The sequence below is a fragment of the Hydra vulgaris genome, chromosome 12 (genome assembly GCF_038396675.1).
Source record: "Hydra vulgaris chromosome 12, alternate assembly HydraT2T_AEP".
In the NCBI taxonomy this organism is placed as follows: domain Eukaryota; kingdom Metazoa; phylum Cnidaria; class Hydrozoa; order Anthoathecata; family Hydridae; genus Hydra; species Hydra vulgaris.
In genome coordinates this window covers 5,539,653-5,561,985 of record NC_088931.1, presented here as the reverse complement: position 1 = coordinate 5,561,985, position 22,333 = coordinate 5,539,653, and the positions used below count along the sequence as shown (strand labels likewise).

Genomic DNA, 22,333 nt, shown 5'->3' with positions numbered 1-22,333 from the left:
TTTTTTTTTTTTTTTTTTTTTTTTTTAACAACAATCATTATTATATATTTCAAAAACAAATAATATTTACATGTCTCCAGTTTATATAAATGTCCACCACAAATATTTACAATATCTAAAGAGCGTTAACAATGCTGTTTAACGCATGCGCGTTTGACATTTTAACTCATGCGAATTAAAATAATAAATTCGTGGTTTATAATATAATGTGCTGGCTATTAACCCATGCATTTAAAAAATATACGCAAGTCCGTCGCACCACAGGGCTACTAGGGACTTGCTTGTCGTTGTCGTTGAAAATATATGTTATTTGTTGAAAATATATATCAACATATATTAGTAGTACTATGTAGTTGTAAGGAAACTCGCAGAAGACTAAGAAAAGTCTCTTCATCGAGAACCTTTAAAATACAAAATAAACTAAAAATTTAAAGAGTAAAGACACACATTAATTTTTTGAGGTCTACTGTTCAGAAAAAATTTAACTATGTATAGTTGCTAACATTTTTTATTTTTTTATATTTTATGTTTTATTTCTTTTTTATTTATTTTTATAGCTTAAATTGTTCTTTTTACATTTTATTATATTAATTGTTCTTTTATATTTAATACATATCGATAAAATTGGTTTTGTTAATTATGAGATCTTTTAGTTTTTTCTTCAGGGTAATAAGATTATCCAATTTAGTAAGTTCTATATTTTGAGGTATTGTTTTGTTGTATAAATAGGGGCCACGGTATACAATTGAAAATCTCGAAAATTTTGTTTTTTTTATGGGCAATGTAAAGTTTCCGGTTCCTCGTGTGGTATATCTGTTTGCGCTGGTTTGAAAAAAGTTATTAGCAAAATGAGTTGGGACAAGTCCGAGCTTATATTTGAGCATAAATAAAACATTTTGGTAGATGTTAATTTGATAGATATTTAAAGCATTCAAGTTTTTAAGTAAAGGATCGGCATGAGTGAATTTATTTTTATTATAAATCAATCTTGATGCGTGTTTTTGGTGTGTATATAGAGAACTTAATTTAGATTTATTTGTACTTCCCCAGGCAATATTAGCATATGTTAGATAACTTTGTATATAAGAAAAGATTCTTCCCACCCTGATTATGCCAGGCATCTCCTGAAATGTGAAACTGAGTATAATAGCAAGAAAATCTAAACTCTGCACTAGAAAGATTTTTTACATAATTTATTTCAGAAAAAAAAGTTTGAAACAGTCTTATCAACTATTAGAAAGAAAATTGTTATTTATCTCGTGAGTGAAGTCTTGTAGAAAATAAATGAATGAAAAGTCCCTATTTTTACAGATCCAGATATCATGTTTTATAAAAATTTCACGAAAACAAATATTTTGGTTATAAAAGCTATCCAAAGCGTATATGAAAGGAACACTTTTGGATAAAAACTTAAATATCAAATAAGTCCGTTGGATTTTAATGCAGGATTTTGAAATTACTCATTTTGTGCTACAATTAGTATACACAATTACCACCTGAAAGGATTTTTATAGGGTATTTCATTGATATTAGGACCTCAAATCTACAAACCGTGGATAGGCTTTGTTACAAATATGAAAAGCATTGGAAATAAAAAAATTTATTTGCTTAATGCTTTTCTTAACTTTTGCTATTCACGGTAAGTGTTAAAATCACTCTCGGGTAAATTTTTTAACTGGTTTTAAAAAAAAAAAAAAACTTCTACATACTCCTTTCATGATATCACACGATATATCTTACATACAAAACAGAAAAAACCTTCAATAATTTAAGAATTGTACAAAAAATTTTAATACAATATTTCTAGATTAAATGTAAATATAAAAATATAATTTAAATGCTCTATAAATGAAAATTTTTTGAATTAAAACAAATAATATTATATTTAAACTAAAATGATGTCAAACTAGCAACAAAAAAAAAATGTTTTGGATAAATAGTTCTTTATATCTTTAATTTAAAAATTTAAATCAGATAGAATTTAAAAATCTTAATTTTAGAAAAGAAAATTTAGATTTTTTTATAGACGCAGAACAGACAAAGAACGCTTTCAAAAAAAGCTTCCAAAAAAAGAAAAAAAAGAAAGGAAAAAAATTTAAATTTAAAAATATTTATACCATATTTATTCAAAATAATAATAAAAGCAAAAACAGTTCAGCACAAATTTATTCTCACAACTGAAAAATTTGTAACTATTGATACTATAGTTGAGGGAGAGAAAGAATTTAATTAAAATGGTTTGAATTAATAATTTCAATCTTTTATTTGCTTATTGTCAAAATTGTTTCTGTTTTGTCTATTTTATAGCTAGCTATCAACCAAAAGTAAAAACCAACTATTAGATAATATTTTTTCCATATTTAGGACCTAAAAGCGAAAGCATATCTTTAGACATATCATAAAGATTAAAATCATGTTTCCATTTCCAATCGTTACGAGCATCTGAATCATCGAGTTGCTGTGGCCATCCATCAGCTAAAATATAAACAAACAATAACAACAATGAAATATTCTGAATTGTTTAATTTAAAAAATTTCTAACCAATTTTTTGTCTACTTTCATCAATATTGTATGTAATTGTAAAAGATGGTATAAAATGGCGGATAGATTCAGCTATTTCTTCTGGAGTAAAACTCATGGCCGCTAAAAAAAAAATCAATAAAGTGTTGATAAATATAAATTGTAAAATAGAAAATAATCTATTTAATAACTACTTTTATTTACAAATATATTTAAACATTTAACTGGGCTAACTATAGTAACAAGTTGCACGCTTCATTATAAATACATAACTATTCTCTAAAAACATCATCATATATACATAACTACCCACTAAAAACATAATAACTATTATTAACAGGTATATCTTTTGGTATATCTTTAGTAATATGAGTATTACTAATAACCATAAGTTAAAAGCTTACTAATATTGTACGTCCGAACTTTAAGCTGTTCTTCAGGAGCTGCCAAAATCAAATCAACCGCCTTTATGACATCTGGCAGATACATCATTGGTAATCGAGTGTCACTACGTAAGTTGCACACAAAGGAGCCAGTTTTTAAAGCACTGTGATATATATGCGCTGCATAGTCTATAAAAAAAATTATAAATCGTTGTTATTGGCTGTGATATAAAATTTCAAGCGAATTTTTTATTTTGAGACAATGCAAAATTCACGCTTTTGAAACATAATAAATATTATGTTTTAACATAATAAAATTGAGTAATAAACTAAACGAAAAATATGAATAAAATTCATTTAGTTTATCTTGCAATAAATACCAAATTTTATTTAGTGAAATGGATAATTCCTTGATTGAATTTGAAACATTAAGGAATTGATCAAATATTCCTAATTTAACAAATTAATTTCTAAATCAACCAACAAAAACCTGCAATGAAGTTAACAAACTAGGGGGGAGAGGGGGTTAGGGGCTGAAAATAAAAACAAGATTATTATTGCAACCCATTAATCCAATATTAAAAATCAATTTTTGTAAAAGATCTTTTTTAAAAAAGCTGAGTAAACATAAAATGTATTATAGATATGCAATAGTTACCTTTAAATAAATAAAAAAGAAACTCAATACTTACCTTTAAATTTAAAAAAAAACATAAAAAAGAAATTAAAAACGTTTTTAAAGTATTTAATGGGTTTCAAACCTTGTTTTTTTTTTACAAAAATCTTATAGGGTCATTTAGAACTTTTTTTACTTATTAATAATTTATTTATTAATATTGATGCATTAAAGCCAAACTACTCATGCCATGAACATAAATTAAACGAACTAACCAGACCAACCCCTAGCTAATTATTATCATCCTCTTCTTCATCATATTCCCCTTTCTATCTTTTTATCATTACATTGTTATATTTTTTAATGCTCATTATTCTTAGATCTCAGACCACCAGATCTCTCATATGTACTTACTTCCACAGGTGGTTATATAAATCATTTTTTTCTGCCTGCTGAAAGGTAGTACATGTCATTTATGTACATGAATGGTTAAAACTGTCAACATATTGAAGCTGTTTAGCAAAATCTGACATGTTTTTTAGGCTTTTATTTTTATTATTAAAATTAAATTATATACGATTGTTTGTGGTTAGCATAACGTTTTTTCCATTCCCCTCGGTTAAGCCAATATATTGTTTATCAGGGTTATTTTGTAAGGAAACAATGCACTTGTAAAATATTTTTTTCGAAAGGCATTTTCCATTTAGAGGGCAATCTATTTTTTGTTTACAATTACAATAATCAGTGTTTTTTTCTTTTATATGTTCATTTTTATATAAAAGAAATTATTATATATAAATTATATAATCATTATTATATAAAAGAAAAAAACACTGATTATTGTAATTATAAACAAAAAATAGATTGCCCTCAAAATGGAAAATGCCTTTCGAAAAATACAATTAACAAGTGCATTGTTTCCTCACAAAATAACCAATAAACTGATAAACAATCTAATGGCTTAACCGAGGGGAATGGAAAAAACGTTATGCCAACCACAAACAATCGTTTAAACACAAAAAATATTCAAAAGAGACTATGCTATCAAAATATATTTGGGATTTAAAAGAAAAAAAGAAAAATTTTTATTTACAATGGTCGATTCTAAAATCTGCCCCTGCCTATAATAACATTTCCAAAGAATGTATGCTATGTTTGCAAGAAAATTTGAAATAATTACTCATTTAAATCAAGAAAATTTATTAAATAAAAAATCTGAATTAATTTCTAAATGTAGGCACGAAAATAAATACCTCTTAAAAAATTATAAAAACAAATGACCAAATTAAACTATTCCCATTCCAAAGAAAATTATTTAATAATTACTTTCTGTAACTTCCTGTTAACAAAAAAAATTTTGTAATTAAATTTTTTTTTTTTTTTTTTTTGTAATAATTTATAACTTCCTGAAAAATATTTTTTTCTATAAATTGAATTTTTTTTGAGATTTAGTAACTCTTCCTGATGATCCAGCAATGGTGAAACTTAAAGTAGAAGATAAAAGTTACAAATTTATATATATATATGTATATATATATACATATATATATATATATATATATATATATATATATATATATATATATATATATATATATATATATATATATATATATATATATATATATATATATGTATATATATATATATGTATAAATATATATATATATATATATATATATACATATATATATATATATATATATATATATATATATATATATATATATATATATATGTAAATTATGTTAGTGTATTTTACAAATAGAGTGCTCAATGTTCTTAAAGAACAGAGCAATAATAAATTAGTAAAAAACACTTATCTAACTTTTATCTTCGTCTTGAAGTTATATATATATATATATATATATATATATATATATATATATATATATATATATATATATATATATATATATATATATATATATATATGTATATATATATATATGTATAAATATATATATATATATATATATATATATATATATATATACATATATATATATATATATATATATATATATGTCTATTATTTTAGTGTTTTTTACAAATAGAGTGCTCAATGTTATTCAAGAAGAGAGAAATAAAGAATTAGTAAAAAACACGTATCTAACTTGTCTCTTCGACTTGAAGTTTCACCACGGCTGGATCATCAGGAAGAGTCAGGAAGAGGAACTCTTCCTGATGATCCAGCAATGGTGAAACTTCAAGTCGAAGATAAAAGTTAGATAAGTGTTTTTTACTAATTTATATATATATATATATATATATGTATATATATATATATATATACATATATATATATATATATATATATATATATATATATATATATATATATATATATATATATATATATATATATATATTTATATATATATATATATATATATATATATATATATATATATATGTATATAGATCTATAGTTTGTTGTCTTTGGGAAGAGCGGAAGGAAAAAAGTGATTCTTACGCCAACACATACGTCACTTTTAATTACTTTTGACTTTCGTCCAACATTTGCGTGTTGGACGAAAGTAAAAACCATTAATTTAATTACAAATAAATCGCTTTTAAAAAAAACCACAAAAATGCAAATTTAATTGACCAGAATGTTTTAAAAACATTCTGAATGTTTTTAACAATATAAACAATGTTTTTATTTTTAATCTTTTTAATAAAATGTTTTTATTTATTTATTTTTTTACTGTAAATCATGCGCGGAGTGTTGCTACATCGACTATCTTATAGCCTGACTCGCAAGGGAGTGCTGCTACATCGACTGACAAATAGCCTGGCTCGCAAGGAAGTGCTGCTACATCGACTGACAAATAGCCTGACCCGCAAGGGAGTGCTGCTACATCTACTATCTTTTAGCCTGACCCGCAAGGGAGTGTTGCTACATCGACTGAGGGTTTGGTTGGGGCAGGCAGTCTCTCAATTAATAAAAAAAAAATTCATGTCTTGCATTTTAATTTTTACTTTTTGTCAACAAAAAATAGAAAAAACTTTCGGACAACATCTACGGGTTGTATATATATATATAAATATATATATATATATATATATATATATATATATATATATATATATATGTATATATATATATATATATATATATATATATATATATATATATATATATATATATATAATACAAATAACAAATATAATATAAAAAGATAAAAAAACCTGTAAATAAAAGAATTTTTAAACTTTTAGACAAAAACTTTTAGACTTTAAAAACTATTTAAAGATTATTAAAAAATTTAAATATTTTACCTGTTGTTCCTCCACCTGGTTGAGTAAATGCAGAAATTACACCAGGAAACCTTGCAGAACGAAAATCCAAACCAAATCGGTGATAGTAATACTAAATATTTTTAACTCAAATATTTTCATTTATAATACTTTTATTTCAAATATTTTTAGCAATATTATCATCATATAAAAAATTTAAAATTAAAATAGGATTTATATACTGATTTTTATACATTTAGAGCATTATATTTGCTTAATCTTTATTTATATAAAGTTTATGCAAACAAAAATTTCTTTAAACACAAATATAAACAAAATGCTTCTTCCAATTTCTATACCAAACGAGTTTTTTGCAATAAATTACAATATTTCTAATATTTAATCATAGGAATAAAAAAACATCTTCATGGAGAAAAAATCAATAAAAATAAAAAATAAAAAAACCTCTCCCATGAGTTCCATGTGCACTTTTGAAACACCATAAATTGTTCTTGGTCTCTGTACAGTTATATTTGGAGTAGGATTTCTCGGACTATCAACACCAAAGGCTCCTATAGTACTTGGACAAAATAACTTTAATCTATACCTACGACAAATTTCTATAATATTATGGAAGCCATATATATTAATTTTTAAAGCTTCAGATAAGTTTTGTTCTCCAATTGCACTTAACAGTGCACTTAAATGTACAATGGTGTCAATTTGGTGGTTTACAACAATTGCTTGAAGATTTTTGTAATCTAAAATGTCTGCATATATAAAGGGACCTAAAAAAAAAAGTATAGGGTAGCAAAGTTTATGCAAAATAAAAACTTATTTTCAAAAAAGTATAAATCTTACCACTAGAAAGAACATTTTCAGGTGCTTTCACAACATCTGACATCACAACATTCTGATTGCCAAGTTTTGATCTAAACATTTAAAAAACATTTACCACAGGCAAAAATTCAGTAGTACTGTTGTGCATACTACTGAGTTTTTTCAGAAAAGATGGTAAAAAATATATATAAACTGAATATACTAAAATACTTTAAACCTTTTATCTTCTTAAATCAATAAATTTTTAACAGAATTGTTTTTCAATTGAAAACCAGAAAAATTAGTTTGTTTTAAAGATTTAACTCATAGAAAGTATAAAAACTAAAATTACTATTAAAATAACTCATATATAGAACTATTACCTCCTGGTCAATAATTCTAAATATGAATAATATGTCAATAATATCAAATACATATGATAATATAAAAATAATAATAATAAATAATATGACATAACTCCCAGTAAGTCAAACACGGGTTAACTTGAACTTCTTGAAAACAGTTCAAGATAACTTATGTTATCTTGAACTGTTTCATTCGATCTCTTGAAATTGTCTATTTGATTGTGAATAAAATTCTCTGGTTAAGTTGAAACTTGGATAACTCAAACTTTGTTATGTCAAACCATTTTTCGTATGAAAAACTTTTTGCATGGGAAAATAAGAAATCAAAATAACTTTATTAAAATTGTTTTTTCAAAAGTCATTCCATATAAAAATAAACAACAGTAGCCTAATAACTTCTTCGTTGCATTTAGATCTGAATAGGATAGATTGTTATCAGATTTAATGCTATGATAACAGGGATAACAGGCACAGAAAAAATAAAAAATTAAATTGCGTCTAAAATTTTACACACAACTCATTAACAATAAAATAAGGAAGTCATTGTGTTGTTAAACTTTTGAGTGGTATCTTTTGAGTGTACAGCGTGAATAACTTTTTTCACTGAAACATTTTTTTGTTTATTAGTATAATGGTGCTTATTTAATGTTTATACATTGAAAAAAAAAAGTTTTACTCAAACTAATATCTAATTTTAGCCAAAGTTCGACTTATTGGAAATTCACTTTAGTCAAACATTCATTAAGTAGAACCATTTTCCTTGGAGGTTCAAGCTAAATAGTATAGATCTTTATATAATTATCAACAATTTTTAATATTAAATAGATCTTTATATAATTTTCTGATTTGTGTGATCAATGAAAGAGTTAAAAGCTTTATTCAGATTTTTAATACAATGTTTTGAGGAACACTTTTGTGACCCTAATAAGAGTGCCTATGTGTTGTATAAAAAGTCTTAGGATCACTTTGTTTAAGTACCATTCTCAAAAACAATGAGACAATATGAGAAAATCTTGTAGTAATCTTAAAGGTAATGGAAACAATTAAATGGAAAGACTCAAAAATTGGATTTATACTCCAACTACAGCAAAGAAATTTGTAAAACAATTGATATTGTTTAACAATTGATAATGTTAAACAATGTAAATGTTCCTTATACACTATATAAAGATTATGAAGAGAATCAGGTTGACTGTCAAAAACCTTTAATATGTCAAGAGTAATATCCTTTCCTCTACCATACTGATCATCACTGAATAATAGATTACCTTGTTAATAATAAGATTAAACAATAGCTAGAAGGATCTAAGCACTATCTGGAGTTACAAGAAAATTAGATAAAAGAACAGCATCATTTTCAAAAGTAAAAAGTGAGAAATAATTTCACTGAATTGAAAATTTACCAAAAAAATCATTTTTAAGTCAAATATTTAACAACTTATATGGATAGGATGTCAGAAAGAGTGCGAATTAATAACTAAGTTTAAAGAAAAAGAAAAAGAAAAAAGAAAAGTGGCATCAGGAAACATTTTCCCAAATCTTTAAATATTTTGACTTATTTTCATTTTCTTCTATTTTAAATAACTTTTACATTGCCCTGAAAATCAGCAGAAAATCTTACAGCACAATTCAAATGTATTATGAAACAAGTAACTTAATTTTGTTACAATTTTGTAATTATTTCCTACAAATCAAAATACATTTTATAAACCATGAATTGCAGACAACCAATAACAAATACATGTTTGCATTTTGTTGCCATTTCTGCTGCACAAACTCAAAAATAACCTCAATTATGCCATGTCATAATCACATTTATGGCATATGATTTGCACTAAGCATTCAATAAATATCCTTAACATTGCATGGTCATTTACTTATATAACAATCTTCATCTATCAATTGCTGAAACTACTAATAAAATATAAAACTTTATTGCTATTAATATTTAAATTTTTTATTAATAATTGTTAACACAACATTTTTTGATTTGATTCAAATTAATTTTTTGCACTTAGTGGCAAATAATTGAAACTTTATTTGAATAATAAAAATAAAAAAATTAAAGAAAAGCTTTATAGTAGAGGTAAAAGGTAGAAAAAGTAAGAAAAATGCAAAAGAATGAAAAATAAGTCAAACCTAAGTTTTCTTGCAATACCTGCACCAAGTTGTCCAAGGCTACCTAAACAAACAAACAAAAAAGCATATATATATATATATATATATATATATATATATATATATATATATATATATATATATATATATATATAAAATATATATCCAGGGGCTATTCTAGACCGTTTTTGACAGTGTCGACTGTATTTGGGCGCCGCTTAAATTAAAATTTGAGGATCTTTTTTTTTTACATTTTTTACGGTAAATATTGTTTTTTCTTAGAAAAATGCTGATTCTTCAATAAATTTTGCCAGGATGGGAAGAGGAAAAGGGAGGGGGGGACCGCAGCTGCATATATATTTTAAACATCTTTGCTTCCAACAAGGCTGCAAGCAACCACTAATTAAAGTTGGAAGTTACTGGAAGAGAAAAGATGAAGATTGTAGAGCAAGATAATGATTGACAGACAACTTAAAGGATTGCAAATTATATGAATCAGGTAAACATGATGAAGGAAGCGAATTCCAAAGAACCAATGTTCGAGGAAAAAAACTAGATGAATAACGAATTTGGAGCACTTCGGAACAGTAACAGAAAAAGGATGAGACTTAATTGAATGACAAGTAACGCGAGAATGAGTTTTTGTAGATGGCACAAGAGACGCTAGCTCTTTAGAGCAGTGCCCATTATAGTATTTGTAGAAAAGAGAAAGAGAAGCAACATTACGACAATGTGATAATGATTGGAGGTTGGCTGCAAGAGCAGATCCAACTATGTTTACAATGCATTTTTGCACCTTGTCTAAAAGAGAAAGGGCATCATTAGAAGATCCGCCCCAGATATGGCAACATTATTCCATACAAGGCCGGATTTAAGATTTATAGAGATAGAGAATAGAATCCGAAGTAAGAAAGTGTCAAGCTTGATGAAGAGATGCAACCTTAGCAGATGCTAAATTTGCAACAGATTTGATATATGCTTTCCAAGAAAAATCGGAAGTAAGAGTTAATCCTAGAAGATGAAGAGTAGATGACTCATTGAGTACATCACCGTCCATAAATATAGGAAGATCTAACTTATTGCGATAACGATTGGCTGAAAAAAAATGAGTTTTATCTGTATTGAAGTTCACCAGCCACTGTGAGCCCCATGCTGTAGCAGAAGTGAGATCTTTTTTAAGCTCAAATGCCCCTTCCGAGCAATCAAAGAGTGTTAGCTTCTTATCATGACAAGAATAAATGGTAGTATCATCAGCAAACAATGCCACCTTAGATGTGAGAATATCTGGAAGATTGTTAATGTAAATTAAAAAGAGTACAGGACCAAGGATTGAACCTTGAGGAACCCCTGAAGTTACAGAATAAGAAGAAGAGTGCTGTCCATCGAGGACAACTTTTAGATACGATTGGAAAGGAAGGACTCGATAATCTTAAAGATGTTGCCAGATACACCATAAGAAGAAAGCTTATGGAGAAGACCAGCATGCCAAACTTAATTAAAAGCTTTTGAAATGTCAAGAGCAATGGCCTTAACCTCTCCACCTTTATCTAATGCACAATAAAAACCTATTGGTTATTACTGTTAGCAAATCAGCTAACAGAATGAGAAGATCAAAATCCACATTGATGGTCAGAAAGTAAGTTATTAGATTCAAGATGAGAAATTAAGTGTTAGTTGAAGATTCAAAAACCTTGTTTATGATAGAAAGAAGACTAATGGGACGGTAGTTAGACAAATCAGATCGCTCTTCAGAATTTTTGAAGATAGGGATAACAGATGCCACTTTCCAGCAGGCTGGAAAACAAGACTCTAATAAGCACTTGTTGAATAGTTTTGAGAGTATAGACGACAGCTCCGGAGAACTCTTCTGCAAGTCAATAACAGGTATGTTGTCCAGGCCACAAGCTGTCTAAGTGTCTAAACAGGAAATCACTTTAGATACAGATGCTGGAGTGATAAGAATGTCAAGCAATGGATCAACCTGTTTGTTGGCAATATCAGGTAGAAAGCAATTAGTAGAATCAAGAGATGATATTGATGAAAAGTTTTTAGCAAACAATTCAGCTTTGTCTTTAGGTGAGGTGACAAGTCTGAACCATACCAGAGAGGTAGAATGAAAGATTTGCCCTTATTATTAATACTATTAAAGATTCTCCAGAAGTCACGAGAGCCTAATTTTTGAGATGAGATACAAGATTTCATGACCTGAGAATAGTAATTACTGCTAGAAACCATTAGTTTCTAGCAGTAATAAACGTCTGTTTTCTGGAGAATAGTTTTGTTGATAGATATGGAAATAATGGTTTCGATTGACAATTGCAGCAGCACAATGTATACACACACACACAGTGGGTGGTCAAATTATTAGTTACAGTTTGTTTTTTTTCAAAAACTAATTTATTTTAATAATAAGAATTTTAAATTAATAAATTTGCTTCTACTCTTACATTCTTTGAGATTTTAATATCAATAATAGTTTTCTCCATTTTTTATGAAGTTGTAACATTTATAAATAATTGCAGCAACTTTAAGAACTGATAAGCTGGAATACGCAAAAACATGCAAAATGTCCTTTTTTACATATTCGTGGCTAAATTGTTATTTGCTCGATAACGCGTGCATAATAAATAAAATATTTGTCAACTGTTCAGTGTTTTTCTGATTCTGACTCATTTTTTTACATTAATTAGTAATTTTAACTAAAAATATTTGAACTTTGGTGCCTAAAATGGGAAAAACTAAAAATATATAGAAAGAAAAATTTCAGAAACATCTGCTTTGTTAAAACATTCAAATCACTCCCAAAGAAAAATTGCAAATTTAGTTGAAGTTTCTGTGATGACAGTAAGCAGAATTAAAGGTAAACTTGATAAAAAAAATACCTGTACAAAGTGCCAGAAGTGGAAAATGTGGTAGACCACGCATCGCTACCGTAAGAGATGAACGGGCAATTCGTAACACTTTTGTTAAAAACCAAGGAAAAAGTACAAAGTTAGTTACTAAAATCATACAAGAAGCTGGTATCAAGATTTCTAACAAAACTACAAGGCATCGAATAGCAGAACTGGGGTTTAAATGCTACACACCTGCAAGAAACTTAAACTTACGCCAGCGATGAAATTAAAACGCTCACTTGGGCAAAAAATAACACCTACATTTGTCTGCTCAAGATTGGGAAAATGTAAGTAAATACTTATTTAATTGTTCATTGCAACAGCATCACTGATTATAACATTTATATGAGTATTTATATTATTATTTTTATTTGTTTTAAGGTGTGCTTCTCAGATGAATCCCAATTTGATATATTAATGGATAAGTTTTCTTTTGTTAGACGGAGAAAAAAAGAAAAATATAACCCAGACTGTGTTATGGACACGGTAAAACACCCTCTAAAAGTGATGGTGTGGTCAGTTACAAGTGGTAAGGGCAGTGGCCTTCTTTATATAGTTGAAAGGATTATGAACCAGGATAAATATAAAAAAGTATTAGCTATTAAATTAATTCCTCAGTTACATGATTGGTTTCCTGATCCATTCAAATGCATCTTTATGCATAATTCTACCTCATGCCATAAAGTTAAACCAGTGACAAGATATTTAAAGTCGAAAAATGTTTTACCATAGCCTGGCAATTCTTCTAACTTAAACCCAATAGAGAACATCTGGGAACTTTTGAAGCGAATATTCAAGCACTAAACTATAACTAACAAAAAACAAAAAGAATCTCATAGAGGCAATAAATAATGCCTGACATAATGATCAGGAATTAAAAGCAAATGTAAAGAATTGCATCCAAAGTATGCCAAGGATACAAGCAGTAATTGATACAAAAGGCAGCCAAACCAAATACTTAAATTATTTTGTATTATGATTTTTCTTAAATGCGGTAATGGTATAGTGGTAGAACGCTCGTTTCATAAGTGAGAGGTTCCGAGTTTAATCCCCACCACATCCTTGGTAGTACCGCACTTAACTCGTTTCTCTGCGCAGCGGCCTCATTCGTGTGTCAAAATCATAGAGCTGAGAGAGGGTTATACCACAAATAAGCAGCCTCCTCTTCTGTAGTGGCCTTCTTGACCTTGACGAAGTGAATTAACAAAAAATTTTTTAAAAAAATGCTTAAAAATAGTAATAGTGTTTAAATTAGTGTTTTACTTTTTAAAGATCTATTTAAGCTAGTAGCACTAATACTTATATAAAAGTTCAACATTAGAATATGTAAAACAGCTTATAATGGTTAATATTATAATTTTTGCAAATGTAACTAATAATTTGGCTGCCCACTGTATATGTGTATGTATATATATATATATATATATATATATATATATATATATATATATATATATATATATATATATATACACATATATATATATACATATATATATATATATATATTTATATATATATATATATATATATATATATATATATATATATATATATATATATATATTAGGGTGCATCCAACGCCCCATATATTCAAAAATTGATCTGTCCCTATTCTTAAAACTTTCTATTGGTTCTCACAAGACACCCTGTTAAATTTTTTCAAAATTGAATGAGATTTAGGGGGGCCACCTCAAGTCTGAAACTTGCAACAAGACCCTAAACAGAAGGAAAAAAAGTTTTTCAAAAGTATGTCATGTTGGGGGGGGAAAGAAGCGAAAATTTTTAAAAATTTCAAAAGTAGTTATCATTTTTTTGTTAAAAATACCTTGAAATTTTTTTTTGAAAAAAACATGAAAAAAAAGGGTTTTTTTTAATTTTTTGTTAAAAAATAATAATTTTTATGCAATAAAACTTAGAATAATAATTCTTGTGTAAAATTTTGTTATTTTTGAAATTTTTATAAATTTTTGCTTCTTTTGAGACCCAACATGTCATACTTTTGAAAAACTTTTTTTCCTTCTGTTTAGGGTCTTGTTGCAAGTTTCAGACTTGAGGTGGCCCCCCTAAATCTCATTAAATTTTGAAAAAATTTAACAGGGTGTCTTGTGAGAACCAATAGAAAGTTTTAAGAATAGGGACAGATCAATTTTTGAATGTATGGGGCGTTGGATGCACCCTAATATATATATATATATATATATATATATATATATATATATATATATATATATATATATATATATATATATATATATATATATATATGTATATAGATGCTTAGCTTGACTTAACTCTCTGTCACTTTGAAATTATGTAACTATGTTGGGCAATTCATAACTCTTAAAAATTGATGTTCTTCATAAAAACAAAAACATATTTTTTATTATATTTATCAATTTATATTAATTTTTATCTAACATATGTATTAAAGATCATTCAAATTACTCAGACATTTCAAGATTTCCCTCCTTTTGCGGAAATCTCCCAAATTTTGAAGAGCAATTTATCTCCATCCCTTCTTTTTCCCTGTGTGCAATACTGTTGTCATATTTGGTCTGGTTCTTGATGCTCTTACTTTCCTAGACAAAAACGCATTGTTGGACCCGCTCTACCTGCTAAGCTAGAGCCTCTTTCCTATTGTTGTAAAGTTGCATCTCTTTCTCTTTTCTACAAACACTATCACAATCACTGCTTAAAGGAGCTATTATCTCTAGTTCCATTAACTAAACTTTATTCTCATTTGACTCTTCATTCAGTCTGTTTCTTTTACTGCATCTGTCCCTGCGTGCTCCTAAAACTTTGATTCGTCTAGTTATTTTCCCTGCCTTTCAACCCTTTGGAACTTTCTCCCATCTTCATATTTTTTTGACTTACACAACCTTCAACTTTTGAAGTCTTCTGTCAACCGTTTCCTTGCTCTATAACTTTCTTTCCTTTTTTCTAGTAACTCGCAACTTAATAGCAATTTGATTAATTTTTAGCTTTGCAGTGCTGTATCTACCAATTACTTTTAGCTAAGCAGAGCTGTATCTACTAATTACTTTTAGCAGTGTATCCACTAATTATTTAAGAAGTGTTGAAAATTTTTTGTATTGTATTTGATTAAAAATACTTTTCAATATTTGTATTTGATTTAAATGTATTTGTAAGCATTTTATTGGAATTTAAAAGTCTTTTTATTTTTTTGTTGAGACCAATAATCTTTTTCATTTTTAACAGTAAAATTTGCTTTCAAGGAATATTTGTTAAAAAACTTGTTTTCATTCCTCTATTTAGTATTTGATTTTATCAGCATTGTTTTGAAAAGATATTTGCTTTTTTACTTAACAAAAATATTTTTATTTGCATTTGTATTTGAAAATGCCAATTACATATATTTATATTTAAACTTGTATTTGAGAACCTAGAATTAACTAATTCGTACTTGCATTTGATCAAATGTATTTGACCCCACACTGGTAAAGAAGACTTAAAATGTTAGCACTCTAGGATTTGTTCATCAATACAATGCTTTCATAAGTGATATTAATTTATTTTTTTGTATGTGTGATCTTAGAGGGCCCAGTTTGAGGGTTTAATCTTTTAAATTGTTTTATCTAGATACTACTAGTATCAAGATAAAATGATGAGTGGAGATTTCCCGAAATAAAAATTTCAAAAATTAAAACCTGCTTTGAAAAACTATTAAAAAATAAAAAATGAAAAAATCTCCTTTTCATGCTTTTGCTTAATACTTTTCTTACTTCTTACTCCTTATTCCCTTCCTTCCCTCCCCCTTCCTTCCCTTCCCCCTCCCTCCCCCCCTCTCCCCCATCAAAACATAACAAAAAACTGAGACCATTTATTCTTTATGATATATTTTTGATTTCAAACTTGACAATTTTTTAACCTTTTAGAAAGACTGATTCAAAATTGAGATTTTTTTATGATATTAGATAAGATTTTTTTTCATGAAACGGGTAGGTAAACTGCTAGTTTAAAAACAAACAAACTCATAATATATAAAATCAAACACTTAAGCATTAAATTTCATCTAAAACTCTACTAAAAAATTATATTTCTGATGTTTAACACATTTTTCAAAAAAAATCTGCTGCAACAATCAATTATTTAGCATAAAACTTGGAGTTTTTACTTTTTTATTAAAATTATATAAAACTTAATTTTTTTTAAATATTTTAGTTAGATTTAAGAAAAAAAAAATGCTGGTGAAAATTTATCAAAAGTATTTAAAGTAATTAAACACATCATTTTGAAAAGGACACAAGTCACACTTTTTTTCAAAATTAACTTTTCTAAGCTTTTTTTTATTGAAATGTTTTACATATTTCCTTTTAAAAAATATATATTGTCATATACCACAAGTCAATTTTAAGCTAAATGAAAATTGAAGTCTGTTTGTAAATGGCACAAGTCCTGGATTTATGCCGCTTTCATGTGAACCCAAATGCAACAGTTAGACGTGACATCATATTACTAGTTATAAAAATGGAGAATCATAAGCTTGTCAAAAATCTGAAAAGTTTCTGGTATAATTAAGAGTAAAAAGTATAAACTGAAATTAATAAAAAAAACTAAATTACTGAAAAAGTTTATAAAAACCAGCAAATGATGTGGCACCAAGATACAGATAAGATACTTAAATATTTCCAGAAAATTTTAGCCTAATATTTGGTAGGTAGCAAATTGATGTCTGTGGACTGCGCAATGAGTAAAAAATAAAAATAAAAAAATCTACACAACGACAACCCAAAAAGATATATCAAGCAGATTTGAGGACAACTAAATTTTACAAGATAATGCAGTCAGAAAAAAATGCAAGAATGGTCCAAATGAGTATTGGATTGCATTTGATTTTAAGAAAATTAAGCTACTTTCACTTATTCTTATACAGGAGATTTTTTTTGTCAGCTATAGTTATATAAGTTTTGCATATATAAATTTAAAAATGATAAATTAGAATTATATTTTTATTGTGAAAGAGTTGCAAACAAAGGTCCGAATGAAGTATGTACTATTGTGTTGGATTATAATAAAAAATATATTGGGAATGATGCCAAAGAATTGCACCTATTTTGAGATGATTAAAGTGGCCAGAATTAGAATCATGAAACGGTGCAAACTTGTTTATCCCTGGTAGCTTGGTAACAATAGATATCAAATAAATTATTACATGCCCAAAAGACCTTAAATATTTTTGCCAAACAAAAAAAATATTTGGGAGAGCAAAGAGACATTCAAAAAAAAGACAGAACTTATACTCCAACTGAGTATCAACTGAGTCTTACAGTTGAGAGAACTTTGAAATGAAAAAGCTTAAAACTTAAGATATTATTGACATTATAAAATTAAAAGTAGCCGAACCATTATAAAAAAATAGCGTTATCTATATATTTCTAATACAGAGGAATTTATAGATAGCACGATTAATATACCCAAGGACAAAAAAATAATTTTTGGTATTTACTAAAGTCACATTTTTGGGAATACCAAAACATAGCACTTGGTATTTCCATTCTTTAAAACTACACCTGGTTTAGTGACAACAAATAAATCCATAGATTGTTTTGTTAGTGATAAGCTCTACAAAAGATAGGTACCAGACCACTCTTACCATCAAATAATACTCTTACATATGCTGACAAAGTGCCAAAAAATATATTTAATATTCAAGAGAAGATTATAAAAACTTCTACAGAGAGGTTTTTGCAAGGCCAACAACTTCAACAAACAATAAATACCAAAAAATAAAGATAATTAACTAACAATTTTTCTGATAATCTTTAAATAGTATGTACAAAAAAAAGTGCATTTCCAAAAGGGCATTAATCTAGAAGTTTAAATTCAAAATATCTATATGATATTATATAATTGTTTTTTATATAATAAATAAAATGCACAATTTTATGTAAAATAAATTTTATTTGAAATATAGTTTTGTTGATCCTGAAAAGTTTTAATGAAGTTGTGTCCAGGGGCTTTCTCTTGATGGCCCTGCTTGTGTCCTTTTCAAAACGTTAATTTTAATTTAAAGTATTTACCTGTTATAAGTACTTTATGAGATTCATTTGCTTTTGTAGAAAAAGATTGCTTGCAAGATATTTTAGTATGCAATAAAGTTCTCAACATTTTGTAATTTTGTTTAGGGACAAAATATTGTTCCTTCTATATTAATGCTACGCTAAATACAAAATAAAATAATATAAAACAAAAAAACTTTTTTTAAATACAAAAAAATACTACAAAATTCTATTTTGTAGTAAGTTTTTCCCTTTAAATTTTTAATTTATATTTGATCTAAAAGCTATTTTTAGGCAACATGCTCACAACAATAAGTTAAAAAGTATAATTTCAAAAACAACAAAAACTTCTGAAAAAAGAATTTGATGAAAAGCAGACAAAAAAACTGACACTATAAAATTAAAAGTAGCATGACTATTGATGAGTGATGAGTTTACTTCTAACTTCTTTTAAGCGTGACTGCTCAATGAGTTTACAAAAATATTCTGGAGTTTATATTTATGATAAAATTGACAATATCTCATATAAAACAGGATTAATTTGAACTTTTGGTTTATGCAGTGTATGTAATATTGTTAAAATAATAAAATAACATCTAAGTGTCTTTAGAATATCGATGAAAAAGAATTTGGTAACATCTACACAGGATGTAGTGTCAGTAAACAAAAAGTATATTCAAAATTTGCATGTTATTGGTCAATTTTATCTTAACCATGGTCTACATCTTGGAGAGGCAATAGAACATGTTAAACTAACTGTAGAGAATCTTAGCAGAGAAAACTGCTGAGTACTGATACAATATTAGAATTCATGTCTTCTGTCAATCTTTTTTTCTTCTCTAACTATTTTCCTTACTTTTTGTTAACTCCCAACTCTTATAAAGTAGTAGATTGCAACCTTGTTATTTTACACAGGTCAGAAAACAAGATTAAGTTAAGCACTTGCTATATAGTTTAGAGAGCATTGAAGAGAGCTCTTTAAATCACTAATAAAAGCTGAAACAAGAATGATACCAAGACCACATTGTGATAATAGCTGATCGTGTTGACAAGAGTTCCAAAGACTTAGTTAAATGAGCTTTCACGAAGAAGTACTAAAGAGCTATGTGGAGTAAGTATTGCTGAAGAAATTTGTAATTGTCACTCAAAGCATCATTTTGGCATTAATCGGACAATGTTTACAGTGCAACAAAGACTTCCGCACGTATTAAGAAAAGATGTTGAAGAATGTGTTCGCAAATGTTGTCAATGTAATTCAATTGATCCAGCGCCAATAAAATGGGAAAATGGAGTGCTAGATGTACCAGACACATGGTATCGAATTGCTTGTGATGCGACTCACTATAAAGGGTCGTCATATTTAACAATGATTGACTGTGGACCAAGTCGGTTTGCATTTTGGAGAAAGTTGCCTCTCGAAGATACCAAAAATGTAGTAAGTCAATTGGAATATGTATTTAGGGAGCATGGCCCACTGCAAAAACTGTTAATGGATAATGGAGCGGTGTTTAAATCTAGTGAATTTTCAAATATGTGTGAAAAATGGTGTGTAAAAAAGAGGTACAGATGTGCAGGAAATGGGATTGTGGAGCGTAACCACCGCACAGTAAAACGAACAGCTGCGAGGGCACAAATATGTTCGTTAGTAGCGGTATTTTGGTACAATGCAACACCAACGGTGTTAACAAACGAGGAATCTGCACTTGCTTCTCAAAAAAATAAGTACGTTTGGCATCTACCAATTCATTAGGATAAAAACACTGAAACTCAGGAAAGATCACGACAAGTTATGAAAACTTATAGAATTGGAGAAAAAGTTTATGTTCGCCCCGCTGATGCAAAGTGCACTTCAGTTTGGAAAATTGGTACTGTAACTGACATACTCACAAACACAAACATTGAATCTGATGGTGTACCAAGACATGTGCGAGACGTGAGAATAGCTCCTGCTTCAAATTCTTCAAACGCTTCAAGTAAAATTGTTATCAGTGAAGTGGTTGACAGTGATGAAAGTGATTTAGAAGATTTAGACATTTTTGCTTCACGAGAGGAAGGAACTGAAGAAACAGTTGTTGACGCTGAGGAGGAAGCTGACGGCAGAGAAATCTTCGATAATTTATTACCAGCGATCAACCAGAGAAAGGAGAAAGCCGACACATTTAAATGACTATGTTACTTAAGAACTTCAGTTCTTGGGGTGATGTGATAATAGCTGATCGTTATAATACTTTATTGCTACGTTCATAAAATTCTTGTCATAATATTATTAAAGTTAATTGATGTAATTTATTAGTCAAGTCATAAGCTATTTTCGTATATAATTACGCCCTCGTGAATTTTTGTTTCTGTATAAAAGTTGTAAATAGAATTTAATAAAAAGAGTCAAAAAATAAAAGTAAAACAAAGTTGTCGTAATAACACACATGCTGTAGATACTGTAGTTTAAGCGAGAAAAAACTTAAATAACAGCTGCACACAGAAAAGAAAATCATGAGGTAGAATGAGGTTAGACTTTAAACCAACAAAAAAGAATAAATGCTTAACTTGATTGACTTCCATTTCATCTCTTTACTGTTTAACAATGTTCAGTACACTCAATAAGTCAGCAAAATATTTACTAAAAAAAAACTTTCAGTAAAAATTTTTGACAAAAACATGATTTTTGAAGTTTATGTTATATCTAAGTCAGAAATTTAAACTACTATATTAAAAACATTTTTTACATTTAATACATTTAAACAATAAAATATAGATGATTAACTTACTTCTTATAACTTATGCAAAATTAAAATCATGAAGTGTAAAAAATAGAAATCTTAAATTTTATGCTAAAGATGTTACTGTTGTAAATTCTCTTTTCAATTCTAACAAAAAAAAATTTATTTAATTCATTAATCATTTTTCATAAATTCTTAGATCTAACTCTAGCTCAACAATAAATCCTAGATAGTCTACAATGATCAGATTAGATCCAAAACTTTGATTTAGACTCTGCATTAAACATAGAAAATGATCTTTTAAAACAAATTGAATGTTTAAATATTATACATAGGTTTACTTCTCATGATTAAAATTGTAACTGTAGAGCAATACAGCACTGCTGTATTGTTTAAAATAGTACATAAAGTTAATAGATCTATATCGTTTTTATTAAAATTTAGTTGGTTTAGACTTTAAAATATTGGCTTAACAAGCATAGAAAGTTAACTGTTACAAGAAAAAAATCATAAACCTATTATTAATTGGATTATGGTTGTGTGTGTGTTTTTTTTTAAATTTATTTAGTACAATCTTTTATCTAGTACAACCACACTTGTTTAACTTATTTATATTGTCTTAGGTTTATGTTAT

General features: G+C 27.4%; 1 protein-coding gene across 1 annotated transcript; it reads right to left on the bottom strand.

Moving 5' to 3' along the window:
* Positions 1–1,699: 1,699 nt before the first annotated feature.
* On the bottom strand, positions 1,700–21,601 carry LOC100215415 (L-threonine 3-dehydrogenase, mitochondrial). Its single transcript, XM_065811319.1, has 8 exons — positions 19,004–21,601; positions 10,087–10,129; positions 7,625–7,695; positions 7,229–7,551; positions 6,806–6,896; positions 2,926–3,093; positions 2,543–2,644; positions 1,700–2,475 (listed from the first exon to the last, which is right to left on the bottom strand). The coding sequence occupies exons 1-8, from the start codon at positions 19,089–19,091 to the stop codon at positions 2,339–2,341; spliced, it is 1,023 nt and encodes a 340-aa protein (XP_065667391.1). The 5' UTR covers positions 19,092–21,601; the 3' UTR covers positions 1,700–2,338.
* Positions 21,602–22,333: the final 732 nt, after the last annotated feature.